At 57.8% G+C, this 13,458-nt stretch overlaps 1 protein-coding gene across 1 annotated transcript in view; it reads left to right on the top strand.

The window, feature by feature from the left end:
- NMUR1 (neuromedin U receptor 1) overlaps window positions 1-12,699 on the top strand; it is a 29,503-nt gene extending 16,804 nt beyond the window's left edge. The window contains exons 2-4 of the mRNA XM_056121465.1: window positions 8,394-8,512; window positions 10,125-10,969; window positions 12,218-12,699. Coding sequence (XP_055977440.1) covers window positions 8,394-8,512; window positions 10,125-10,969; window positions 12,218-12,699 — 1,446 coding nt within the window. The remainder of the gene's footprint in view (window positions 1-8,393; window positions 8,513-10,124; window positions 10,970-12,217) is intronic.
- The last annotated feature ends 759 nt before the right edge of the window (window positions 12,700-13,458 follow it).

Here is a 13,458-nt window from a genome sequence, read left to right as displayed (position 1 = left end):
CCCCACATTCCCAGGTCACCTGCGGCCAGGGCCTGAGTTCCATCCCCGGTGCAGACGTTTCTGACCCCGGGACTCATGCTGCCCAATGCACAGCTGGGCGTGTGTGTGAACACCCCAGGAAAAGCGGGTGACCCCCCATGAGCCCCGCGGCTGAAGAAACCAGATGAGCACATAGCCGGGAGGGTGGCCCAGTGACCCCTAGTCCACACAGACACCACAACGAAATGAGTCCGAGTGCCGTGGTTGAGCGTGAGTGTCCCCAGCTGGGGATGCGGGGGTCACCTCTGGCCATCACAGCAGCCACAGTGAAGCGTCATTCTTGGGGCATCAGGGCGGCACTGCTGCTGCTCCTCTCTCGTATTCCAGGGTTTGCTGGGCGCCGGGCAACAGGGAGGCCGTTTCTGGGTTCCCTTACTGGTCATTTTGGGAGTCAGACCTAGGGAATGTTTGAAAGTTGCCGCCAGGCCTGAGGTCTCGTCTGTGCAAAGGGTGGCCTCTGCGGGTGAGCCCCGCTCTCTGGCATTCTGGGTGCAAAGTTCCCTAACACCGTGGGCCTAAGCTGGAACACACTGACAGTCCCATCTGGTTTATTTATTTATTTGGAGGAACAACCAGGTGGGGCTCAGGGTAACTTCTGTTTTTATTTTTATTTTTTATTTTTAAAGCTGGACTAGAGCTGTTACCGACTGGATTCCACGGGATGTCAAAAGACCGCGTGGCCGCCCACCTACCAGATGGTCAGACTTCTTCGTCAAGATCATGAACGATCGGTTTGAGGCCCTTCATGTTCCCGGAGCGAACAGATGCCATTGGGCAACACTAGCACGCGACAGGGACAAATGGAGACGTTACTGGCGCCCGCTCGAGCAAATCGACGACTAACGGGAAGTTAAGTGATTAAGTGATTTTTAAATTTAAATTTTTTTTTTTTTTGCTTTTGTGTCACACCCGGCGATGCACAGGAGTTACTCCTGGTTCATGCACTCAGGAATTACTCCTGGTGGTGCTCGGGAGACCATATGGGATGCTGGGAATTGAACCCAGGTCAGTGGCATGCGAGGCAAACGCCCTACCTGCTGTGCTATCGCTCCAGCCCCTCAGGGTAACTTCTGACTGTGCTTGGGAACCATTTGCAATTCTGAAGTTGAACCAAGATCAGCCTCAGCAAGGCCAGTGCTTTGATAGATCTGGTCCCTTGACACCATCATGTGTATTTTTGTAGAGATGTGGGCACACCTGGTGATGTTGCTTCCTCCTGGCTCTGTGCTCAGGGGCCACTCCGACTGGTGCTCCTTGAGCGGTGCTAGGGATGGATGGAACTGCAGTCGGCCTCATGCAAAGCAAGAACCGCAACCCCTGGCCTCCTCCAGCTCCCATAACTTGTCTCATTCCATGACACTCTGGGGGGTCAGGGGGGACAAAGTATAGATCAATAGCTTGGTGCAAAATGGAGGCTGGAGCAATAGCACAGTGGGTAGGGCATTTGCCTTGCACGCAGCCGACCCGGGTTCGATTCCCAGCATCCCATATGGTCCCCAGAGCACCGCACAGTGCAGAGCCAGGAATGACCCCTGTGCATTGCCCGGTATGACCCAAAAAAGCAAAAAAAAAAAAAAAAGCAAAGAAAAAAGCAAAATGTGTGGGAGGCCTGGGTGTCATCCCCCAAACTGCACAGCGGCTCCCTGAGCACAGAGCACTGAGCACAGAGCAAGGAGCAGCCTCTGAGTACTGCTGGGTGTGACCATAAAACCTGCACCTCCATGTAAGAAGCTCAGGAAACCGTGTGAGTCACTCTTGCGGAGTCCTGTCTGCAGGAGAGGAGCGGCGCTGTGCTCAGTATCCCGTTTCCTGGGCCCCGTCCATGCGCGCATGCCCACAGCCACCCAGCCATGGACCTGATGTCAGTGCCCAGGACCGTCCAGCCGGGAGCCCTGCCCTGCTGAAGCCAGCCTGACCGGCTCTCGAGGCTGCCTGGCCTGCACCTTAGCAGCTGATTCACACACTGCCCAGCTGATACCAGCCCTTCTCTACAGCCTCACTTGAGTTTTATTTGTTATTTTTGGTATTAATTAATTAATTTTGCTGTTTAGGTCACACCTGGCGATGCTCAGGGTTTACTCCTGGCTCTGCACTCAGGAATTATTTCTAGCAGTGCTTGGAGATCCATATGGGATGCCATGAATCGAACCCGGGTCAGCCGCCTGCAAGACAAACACCCCAAACTGCCGTATTCTTTTTTTTTTTTTTTTTTTTTTACTTTTTGGGTCACACCCGGTGATGCACAAGTTACTCTTCCTGGCTCATGCACTCAGGGATTACTCCTGACGGTGCTCGGGGGACCATATGGAATTCTGGGAATCAAACCTGGGTCGGCTATGTGCAAGGCAAACGCCCTCCCCGCTGTGCTATTGCTCTAGCCCCAACCACTGTATTCTTGATCCAGGCCCTTTATTTGATTTTTAATTATACTTTGGTTCTATTATTTTTAGTTTTATTACTACAAAAGCAAGACACACGGAGAGCTGAAAATCTGAACACAAAAGTGAATTTTTCATTTGTTTGTTTTTTGGTGGGGCCATCCCTGGTGGTGTTCAGGGATGATTCCTGGCTCTGCACTAAGAAATTACTACTGATGGTGCTCAAGGGACCATACAGGATGCTGGGATCAGACCGATGGAAGGCAGGTACTTTACCAGCAGTTTTGTCTGTCTAGCTCCAAAACAGAATTTCCTTTCTGTGGGATCACTTCTGAATGTCAGTCACTGAACCAGGGCCACACGCAAAGCAAGTGCCTTAACCCCTGTAATATCTCCTGGGTTCCTCTGCCAACTGTTTTTAAAAAATACAGTTGGAGGGCTGGAGCAATAGCACAACGGGTAGGGCGTTTGCCTTGCATGCGGCTGACCCGGGTTCGATTCCCAGCATCCCATATGGTCCTCTGAGCACCGCCAGGGGTAATTCCTGAGTGCAGAGCCAGGAGTAACCCCTGTGCATCGCCGGGTGTGACCCAAAAAGCAAAAAAAAAAAAAAATACAGCTGGAGAGATAGTCCAAAGGGTAGGGCGTTTGCTTGGCATATGCTCGACCCAGCTACCATCTCAGCATCCCGTATTGTCTCCTGAACTCACCAGGGATGTTCCCTGAGCACAGAGCTAGGAGTAAACTCCAAATGCCACCAGGTGTGGCCCCCAAAAGAAAACAATCTTGTGAGCACGCACACACACACACACACACAACTAACAAACAGGGGCAGAGAGTGACACTTTCCTTGGACAATGCCAACTCCTATTTGAACCCCGGCACCAATGTGGTCCCCCAATTCCATCAGAAACGATCCCTGAACACACAGCAGGGTGTGACCCCCCCAAAACAAGACAAAAAATGCCAATAGGAGGTATGAAAGTTTCTGCCATAGCACTGCACTGTAGCACTGTCCTCCCGTTGTTCATTGATTTGCTCGAGCGGGCACCAGTAACGTCTCCATTGTGAGACTTGTTGTTACTGTGTTTGGCGTATTGAATACGGCACGGGGAGCTTGTCAGGCTTTGCCATGCGGATGAAATACTCTCAGTAGTCCTCCTGGGCTCTCCGAGAGGGGCAGAGGAATCGAACCTGGGCCGACCAGGTTGGCCGCGTGCAAGGCAAACATCCTACCCACTGTGCTATCGCTCCAGCCTCAGCTGAAAGTTTCTGCCATCCCACCATACAAATACAATGTGTGTGTTCACATCCTTACCTCTATCTTTGTGCCACCCGTTTCCTGCACTTAGCATAGTGTTCTGAGCCTGGCGAGGCAGAAGCGCCCTGATGCGCCCCCAACCCACCACATTCTGTTGTGTGTGCACGCATGTGTGTGTGTGTGTGTGTGTGTGTGTGTGTGAGAGAGAGAGAGAGAGAGAGAGAGAGAAAGAGAGAGAGAGAGAGACAATGTTTCAATAATGGAAACTTCTCCTGATGTGATCCCAGGCGGCTAAACCACCCACAGATCCCGAGTGTGCCGAGGGCAATGCCAGCCAGGCCTGGCAAGGACTTTCTGAGCCTACACAGCATGGAAACAGCCTGTCTCCAGCCTGGGCGAGGGGGGGGGTCCTCCCCTCTCTGTGCCACCCTGAGCCCTCCCTATGTTCCCATGGGCGTGGCTGCCAGGTCATCCAGCTCATTCTACTGGACGCTTCTAATCTCACCCGCCAAGAAGTCTCCTCTAAAATGGGGCATGGCTAGGGGTGGGAGACAAGAGGATGCCCCCTGCGGGTGACGTTGTCTTTGTCCTCCCCTGGACAGCAGGGCACTCACCTGCTGAAGGCTAAGCCGGGAGGTCAGTCCCAGAGGCACCAGTGACAGGTTCAAGAGTTGTAGCCCTGGGCAGGGGCAGAGCTGACGGCTCTAGCCGGGAGCACAAAGGCTGAACAGAGATCTGCGGAGAGACGGGACCGGGACATAAGCTGAGCTGGCATCAAGGGACAGGGCAAGCGATGTTGTGCCCGGGTGAACCATCTATCTCCTTGAAGGGCTCAATCCACTGGCTTCGGTTGGGATTGGGGTCACATCGGACAGCGCTCGGAGCTTATTCTTGGCTCTGCACTCGGGAATCACCCCTGGCATTTCTCTGGGGGTGCACAGTGGGTGCTGGGGATCAAAGCCTTGCAGGGTGGGCTGCTTCCCCACTGTCCTAACAATCCAGCCCAACCTGAATGCTTATTGATTGATTTACTTGCTTTTTTTGGTCACTCCCAGCGATGCGCAGGGGTTACTCCTGGCTCTGCACTCAAGAATTACTCCTGGCGGTGCTCGGGGGACCATATGGGATGCCGGGGATCGAACCTGGGTCGGCCGCATGCAAGGCAAATGTTCTTCCTGCTGTACTATCGCTCCGACCCCATGAAAACATTTTTGAGAGCAAAAACTGACTTCCCCTCTCCGCCATCTGACCCCAGTGCTACCATCAGTGACCCCCTTTCCCAATTGCCTGCAAGGAACTGGCTCAGCCTCACTCATCCAGGGCAGGGAGCACCCCACGGCAACTCTGAGAGGCGGCTGGGCATCCCCAGAGAGGAGGCGGAAGGGACACTGACCTGACAGCATCCACGGCCGCTCCTTCCTGCCTTTTTCTGGGGCCATGTGCCCTTTGCTGAGAGACAGTGGGGGACCTGGCACGGGCCGGGGGGGGGGCAGTGCTCCCGCGGCTTCGGGTCCTTGAGGGCCTGACACTTTTCTGCAGTCTTTTTGCCCTAATAAACACCCTGCTCCCTGTGTGTTTGTCTCAGAGGCAAATATTCCAGCGCTTTCTGGGAAGAAGCTTCTGAGAAGCAGGAGAGACACCCCCACACACACACTGCCAGGAAGGGCCAGTGGCTGCACCTCCACGTGAACAGCCGTGGACAGCCGAACTTGGCCTGCCGCGATCCCTGGGGGGGGGGGGGGGGGGGGAAGCCAGACGCTTCTAATATTGTTTTCTCTGCCGGCCTTGGAAGAAGAATGTGGACGATCACTTCCTCTGGGCTGGGTGAGTGCATGGCGCTTCCTCCTCTTTGCTGTCAACAACGACTAAGTGAGGCTAAGGGCCTTCTGGGCGCTCTGCCTTTAGCTCACGTCATGCTCGCCATGACCTCTGCAGGACCGTCTGCGCCACCTGCCCATCAAGATTAAGCATCCGCTTTGTGTGTGTGTGTGTGTTTTGGCTTCGGGGGCTACACCCACAGATGCTCAGGGTTACTCCTGGCGCTGTACTCAGGGACCACTCCTGGGCCAGAGCCATAGTACAGTGGTCTGGGGAGTGTCTTGCTCATGGCCAACCTGGGTTGGAACCTAACACCACATATAGTCACCCGAGCACCTCCAGAAATAATTTCTTTTTGTTTGTTTGGGGGTTGCATCCTTGTGATGCTCAGGGCTTTACTCCTGGTTCTGTGCTCAGGATCATATCTGGTGGTCTCAGAGGACCATATAGGGTGCTGGGGATCAAACCCGGGTGGGCCATGTCCAAGGCAAATGCTCATCCTGCTGTACTATCGCTCTGGCCCGGGATGATTCCTGAGTATAGAGCCAGGAGTGAGTCCTGAGTGTCTCCAGGTGGATCCTCAAACAAACGAACAAAAAGAATCACTCCTAGCGGTGCTCAGGGACCATATGGGAAGTCGGGGATCGAATCCCGGTCAGGTGTGCAAGGCAAACGCCCTCCGTACTATTGCTCAAGCCCCCAAACCTCTGCGTTACCTAGAACCACCTGTCTGAGCTTGGCAAGACCTGAGGGCAGGCGCTATCTTTTCTTGAAAGTTCTAGAATAAACCCTACGATGCTTCCTGGGCCCAGTGAAAAGCTGCCTGAGGTCAGGGCATGCCCCACTGGCCCACAGAGGGGCTTCCCAGCAACTCTGGACTGGAAGGACAGCAGGCGGGTGGACAGGCAGCTCAGGGAGAAGGGGAGGGAAATGTCACCCGTGGCTACCCCCTGAGGTCCAGCGCTGAGTCCTCGAATCCAGTCTCTTGGGGGCTAAATAGACACATGGGTTTATTTTTAAATCTGGACCCAGAATCTTGACCGTCTTTGGAAATGAGAGACCGAGGGTCAGAGGAGGGAACCAGAGCAGTTTTAAACAGATCCACAGATACACTGCTCCAGCCTTCCTCCAGAGACTGCCCAGGCTCTGGTGCTGGTCAGCTCCTCCGCAGAATCTCGGCCCGAGGCCAGGGGATCAGCAACTGAGTCTCTGCTGGAGAGCAGGTTGTTTATTATGCTGATCTTCTGAGTTCAGAGAGGCCCAGAAGCGTTTGAACTGTCTGTTCCTGTGCCCTTCCTCCAAACAGCAGTAGGAGCTGGTCCTGCTGATTTTTTTTTTTTCTGTTCGCTAAATCAGTCTTATGAAGTCTTTCTTGTTTCGTCAAAATAAAAACAAAGGGCTGGAGTGATAGCACAGCGGGTAGGGCGTTTGCCTTGCAGGCGGCCCGACCCGGGTTCGATCCCCAGCATCCCATATGGTACCCTGAGCATGGCCAGGAGTAGTTCCTGAGTGCATGAACCAGGAATAACCCCTGAGCATCGCCAGATGTGACCCAAAAAGCAACAACAACAAAAATAAATAAATAAAGCTACAATTTCAGGAACTGAAGAGATAAAGTGCTTGCCTTGCATGCGGCTGGTCTAGATTTGGCCAACCCTGTTCACTTCCCACCACCACATATGGGTCAGTCCACTGAGCACTGCCAGGAGTGAACTCTAAATACAGAGCCTGGACAGGGGGCTGCGGGCTCAAGCAGCAGAGCTGCTCATGGTACATGTGTGACACCAGGATTTGAACTCGGAACCAAATACTTGCAGAATAGATGCTCTAATATTTCTCTGATTCCCTCTTTTGAGTTTTATTTATTTCTTATTAGGAATGAGGGGCCACATCGAACAGTGCTCAGGCTCTGAACTCAGGGATCATTCATGGCCCAGAAGACCATATAGGGTGCTGAGAATTGAACTTGGGTCAGATGCAAGCCAGGCAAACTCTCTGCACACTGTATTATTGCTTCGGCTGTGCCTCTTGAGTTTTAAAATCTGGAGAGTCGACCCTCTTCCCACTCTGCAGACCCCCTGTGGCCAGCTGAGGGTTGCGGGGGGGGGGGGGGGGGGGGGGGGGTACGCTTGAATGGATAAGAAGGGCGGTATGGGGGGGGCTGGAGGGAGGGAGGAGGAGGAAGTTAAGTGGGATGGGGTGGAGACGCCTGTGTGTTCCTTGGCAGGTAGAAGTTGGGGTCCCCCAGCAAAACGTTTCCTGCGAGGAGTGACATTGTTGGGGTTCAGGGGGCTGACTGGGCTATGTGGGAGGTGGCAGATGCCTCGAGGCTGGAGGATCTTAGGAAACGGGGTGTAAATCTTGAGGGGAGGAGACCACGTCGGGATCCTGGGGGCCACCCTTTGGGCGCCGTTAGAGCAAAGTTGGGGCTCTGCGGGGACGTGGGGTCCCAAGGAGAACGCTGGGCTGGACGGCAGTCTCCTCGGAGGCACCCACGCCCCCTAGTGACCTTCTCGCGGGCGTGCCCCCCACCCGAGCCAGGCGGGGCCAGAGACGGGGCGGGCTGCTCTGGGCCAGTCGCGCTCAGCTCCCCCCACGGCGTCGGTTGGTCTGTCTGTCCGTCCGGCTGAGGTCCAAGGACGCCTGTGCAGCCCTCGCCGCTTGCGTCTGGCAGGCATGTAGGTGAAGGGGATGCGGGTCCTGCTGCTGGACGGGCGCGCTGGGGAGTCCGGAATTGGACCGCGCGTCCCGGGGAGCTGGAGAGGGGCGCGCTGGGGAGTCCCGGGCTTGGACCGCGCGTCCCGGGGAGCTGGAGAGGGGCGCGCTGGGGAGTCCCGGGCTTAGGCCGCGCGCTTCTGGGAGCTGGAGAGGGGCGCGCTGGGGAGCCCCGAGCTTAGAGCGCGCGCCCCGGGGAGCTGGAGAGGGGCGCGCTGCGGAGCCCGGGCTTGGACCGTGAGGTGGGAGCCCGGGATCTGCACGGGGGCGCCTCGCAGCAGCGGCGAGCCCGGATGGCACGGTGAGGACCCCGGGATGGATGGGAAGCGATGCGGAGCCCAGGGTGTGGATCCGCGCGGCGGGAGAGCGTGGGGCGAGTGTCCCCCAGCCAGGAGGGGTCTGAGGACCCATCCGGGCTTCCCCTCCCCGGGTCACTGTTTCTGGGGGTTTCCGTCCGGGGAGGAACCTGGCTGCGGCTCTAGCGTGACGACCCTCTCCGAAGTCTCTGGCGCTTTCCCTGCTCTGGTGTCCACAAGTGCTGGGGATGAAAATGCGCCCTGGTCAGGGGGCCGGATGCTAGGACAGTAGGTAGGGCATGGTGATCCCCGGCCCCGCACATGGTCCCCCGAGTCCACCAGGAGGGATCCCTGAGCACAGAGCCAGGAGTAAGCCCTGAGCACCGCTGAGGGTGGCCCAAACCCCACCCTCCTGAGAAAGAAGCTAAGAGCTGCAGAGAAGCCGCAAATCGGGAAAGAGCAAGGCTGGATTCGAGTCGTTGTTCCTGGAGCCTTTGCCCTTAGGGTGCAGCGGGGTTGGATGGTTCCCATATCAGGAGTGATTCCCGAGCACAGTCAGGAGTGATCCCCGAGCACAGTTGCATGTGGCCCCAACGACCAGTCCAGTGAGATTCTACCCTTGTCTCCTATTTTTTTGGGGGGTGGGGGTCACACCCCGCGATGCACAGAGGTCAGTCCTGACTCTGCACTCAGGAAATTACCCCTGGTGGTGCTCAGGGGGACCATTTGGGATGCTGGGATTCAAACCCGGGTCGGCCGCGTGCAAGGCAAACGCCCTACCCGCTGTGCTATTGCTCCAGCCGCCTTGTCTCCTATTGACGGATGCCCACAAAGTCTCTCCTAAGTCCACGGCTTAATTTTATTTTTTTTTCTTTTTGGGCCACACCCGGTGATGCTTAGGGGTTACTCCTGGCTCTGCACTCAGGAATCACTCTGGTGTTGCTCAGGGGAACCATATAGAATGTTGGGGATTGAACCCGGGTCAGCTGCATGCAAGGAAAATGCCCTACCTGCTGTACTATTACTCGGGTCCAGTCCACAGTTTAAAAAGGGACAAACGGGCTGGAGCAATAGCACAGCGGGTAGGGCGTTTGCCTTGCACGCAGCCTACCGGGGTTCGATTCCCAGCATCCCATCTGGTCCCCTGAGCACCGCCAGGGGTAATTCCTGAGCACAGAGCCAGGAGTAAGCCCTGTGCATTGCCGGGTGTGACCCAAAAAGCAAAAAAAAAAAGGGACAAACAGGGACCGGAGCGATAGCACAGTGGGGAGGGCGTTTGTCTTGCACAGGGCCAACTGGGGTTCGATCCCGGCATCCCATATGGTCCCCCAAGCACCGCCAGGAGTCATTCCTGAGTGCAGAGCCAGGAGTGACCCCTGAGCATCGCTGGGTGTGACCCAAAAGGCAACAAAAATTTTTTAATTAAAAAAATTAAAAAATAATAAAAAGAGACAGACAGGACCAGATGACGGGATGCTCTAGGGTCTCGGGGTCTTTCAGACGCCCTCTCCCATCTCTTGTTTCTCTGTCGCTGATGACGCTGCCACATCTCCTCCAGAGCTGGGCACCAGTCGCCCTGCGTGACCGCTCCAGGCACCCCTGTCTTCCATTCCACAGGCTTCTCTCTGGAACCCCCACTGGGCCCCCCTCCGTGGAGCAGGAAACCTCGGTCCCCTGCAATCTCTCGGAGGACTTGAAAAACCTGACCCTCGAGGAACTGAAAGTCAAGTTCCTGGGGCCACAGCAGTACCACCACTTCGTGCCCATCTGTGTCACCTACCTGCTGATCTTCGCCGTGGGCGTGGTGGGCAACGCGCTGACCTGCGCGGTCATCCTGCGCCACAAGACCATGCGCACCCCCACCAACTACTACCTCTTCAGCCTGGCCGTGTCCGACCTGCTGCTGCTGTTGGCAGGGCTGCCCATGGAGCTCTACGAGCTGTGGCAGAACTACCCCTACCTGCTGGGCGTCGGCGGCTGCTACTTACGCACGCAGCTCTTCGAGATCGGCTTCCTGGCCTCGGTGCTCAACGTCACGGCGCTGAGCGTGGAGCGGTACGTGGCCGTGGTGCACCCGCTGCGGGCCCGGAGCCTGGTGACGGGGGCCCACGTGCGCCGCGTGCTGGCAGCCATCTGGATCCTGGCCACGCTCTCGGCCGTGCCCAACACCAGTCTGCAAGAGGTCAAGGAGCTGGAGGTGGACTGCTGGGGGCTGGTGCCCGACACGTCCTCGTGCACCGTGGCCGAGTCCCAGAAGGACCTCTACAACCTGGTGGTGCAGGTGACCACGCTGCTCTTCTTCTTCCTGCCCATGGGGGTCATCAGCGTGCTCTACCTGCTCATCGGGCGTCAGTTGCAGCGGGAGCGGCTGCTGGCGCCCGGGCAGGGGGCGGGGCCCGACGACAGCTCCAAGAGGTCATCCCTGAAGGAGCGCGGGCGGACCCAGGTCACCAAGATGCTGTGTAAGTGTGTCCGAGCGCGGGGCAGCGGGGTGGCGGCAGGGGAGGGGTTGCTTTCTGGAACCTGGGAAGGGGTGAGGCTGAGTGGTTTGTTTTTTTTTTTTTGAGCCCGCACCACGTGGCCCCGAGCATGCCTGGGGGTGACAGACAGGAGCTGACCCGGAGCCCCCAAACGCAGACATGAGGAGCTCTGGGAAGGCAGGGGAAACTGAGGCTCTGACAATCCCTGGTCCCTATCCCCAATCCCGCAGGGCCTGCCTGGGGCTGGCGGGACCCTGGACAGAGCGTCACTGTCATAACTAGCTAGACCCTATCCCCAGAGAGAGACCCTGTCCCTCCCCCCATCCAATTTCACCTCAGAAACACTGTCCCCGAGCCCAGGGACCCCCTCCTCGCATAGGGCGGTACCCCTGAGTTCTGAGTTCACGCTACAACCCCTCTGTCCCCCCCCCCCCCCCCCGCCGGGGATGGTCTGTCACCTCGAACCCTGGGAGGGTGGAGTGTTCCCTTTCCAATCTCTTCTCCTCTTTTTTCTTTTTGGGTCACACCTGGCAATGCTCAGGGGCTACTCCTGGCTCTGCATTCAGGAATCACTCCTGGCAGTGCTCGGGGACCATATGGGATACTGGGGCTCGAACCCGGGCCAGCCACATGCAAGGCAAACGCCCTCCCCGCTGTGCTATCGCTCCAGCCCTCTCTCTCTTTTCCTCTTGCACCACGTCAGCCTCTGACCACCTCTTGACCACGGGAATTCTGACACCCGCAACTCCGAGCAACACGGCAGCTTAGGCAGGAGAAATGGGCACAGTGTCAGACTTGCTGGGACAGGGCCGAGTCCTCAGGAAAGCAGGGTTGAGTTTGGGGCCGAATACTCAGCTGGGAACTGGGCCTGGGTAGGGAGCGCCTGGTGGGCGCAGTGTGGGGATGCGGGTGTGGCTGCCTCTGGTCCCCACCTCTGGCCACAGCTGTGTGAGCTCGCGCCCTGGCGTCTGTCCCCCGCAGAGACCCCCAAGTCGCCCAGCCCAGCGCGCTACCCCGTTAGCCCCTTCCAAGCTCCCAGGGGAGACGCGGTGGGCTCAGGCATGCAGGCCTGGTGCTACCAGCCACCCCCTGCCTCCAACCAGTGACCTCGGTGGGGGAAGCAACATTCTAGAATGTTCCAGGTGGGCCACATGGATTAGGACAGGTGGAACCCGTTGGGTGCTGTGACGGCTCTGGCAGACCCCCAGAGGTCCCCCTCTATGCCTGCAGTTGTGCTGGTCGTGTTGTTTGCCGTCTGCTGGGCCCCATTCCACACCGAGCGCCTGCTGTGGAGTTTTGTGACCGACTGGACTCCCGACTCCAAGGAAGCCTACGAGTATGTGCACATCTTCTCAGGCGTCCTGCTCTACGTCGGCTCGGCCGCCAACCCCGTGCTCTACAGTCTCATGTCCACCCGCTTCCGGGAGACCTTCCAGGATGTCCTCTGCCTGGGCTCCACCTGCCGGGCGGCCCCTGGCCATGGCCACAGCATCAGCCGAGTGGCCACGGGTACCACCCTGTTTGAGCTGGGCTCCACAGGCGGCAAGGGCCACCCTCTGGCCGAGAACGGGGACCCGCAGCAGAATGAACCCCTGCCCAGTGGGCCTGGGTCTGCTTCCCTCAGCACCGCAGGGGGCCCCAGTGGCATTGCGACGCCTTCTCCACCTGACCCTGTTGGTGGGCCCTCTCGCTTCCGCCTGGGGACGGACTAGCAGCCCGTGGCCTGCCTACATCACTGCCTGGGCGGGAAATACAAGTGGCTTGTTGCCCCCCGCATGCCCCTCTGCAGAAACAGCCCGGGCACAGCACGCCTCGCACCCCTGTTTCCGAAAGGCTCCTCCCCGGCTCCTCCTCGCTGTTGTACTGCGTCTGGGACCCTCGCCCACCCTTAGCCCCTGTACCCAGCAGCTCCTCCAGTCCCCAGCCCAGCCCTTTCTGCTCTGGGGTCTCCTCCACCAGAGGGCCAGCTGGTTGCAGGGGTGCAGGAACCGGGCCCCAGCTCAGCCCAGCCGCCCACCTGGCGCATGGGACGGAGTAGGCAGCCTCCCAGGAGGCCTCTCCTTGCATGGCCTTGCAAGATGAAAACAGCCGTGCCCGCCCCACGCCTGCCCTGGCCACGGCTGTAGCTTCTATGCATGCTCACAAATCGCCTGAAACCAAGGTGGCCGCTTCCCCCCACCCCTGCCCGTCTTCTCAGGGGTGCTCCCAGGCCAAGAACGGTAGGACCAGGCACCTCCCAACAGAGGCCCCCGCCTCCACCCTCACCTCTGCCGGTTTGTACCCTATGGGCCCGGGAAATGCACCAGGTCAAGGCTGGGAGTGAGCCTTGGGAAGTCTTTTTTTTTTTCCATTTTGGGTCACACCCGGCAATGCACAGGGGTTCCTCCTGGCTCATGCACTCAGGAATTACTCCTGGCGGTGCTCGGGGGACCGTATGGGATGCTGGGACTCGAACCCGGGTCAGCCGCGTG

Source organism: Sorex fumeus, unplaced genomic scaffold, assembly GCF_029834395.1.
Source record: "Sorex fumeus unplaced genomic scaffold, SorFum_2.1 ptg000005l, whole genome shotgun sequence".
Classification (NCBI taxonomy): Eukaryota; Metazoa; Chordata; class Mammalia; order Eulipotyphla; family Soricidae; genus Sorex; species Sorex fumeus.
This window is presented reverse-complemented; position numbering and strand designations above follow the sequence as displayed.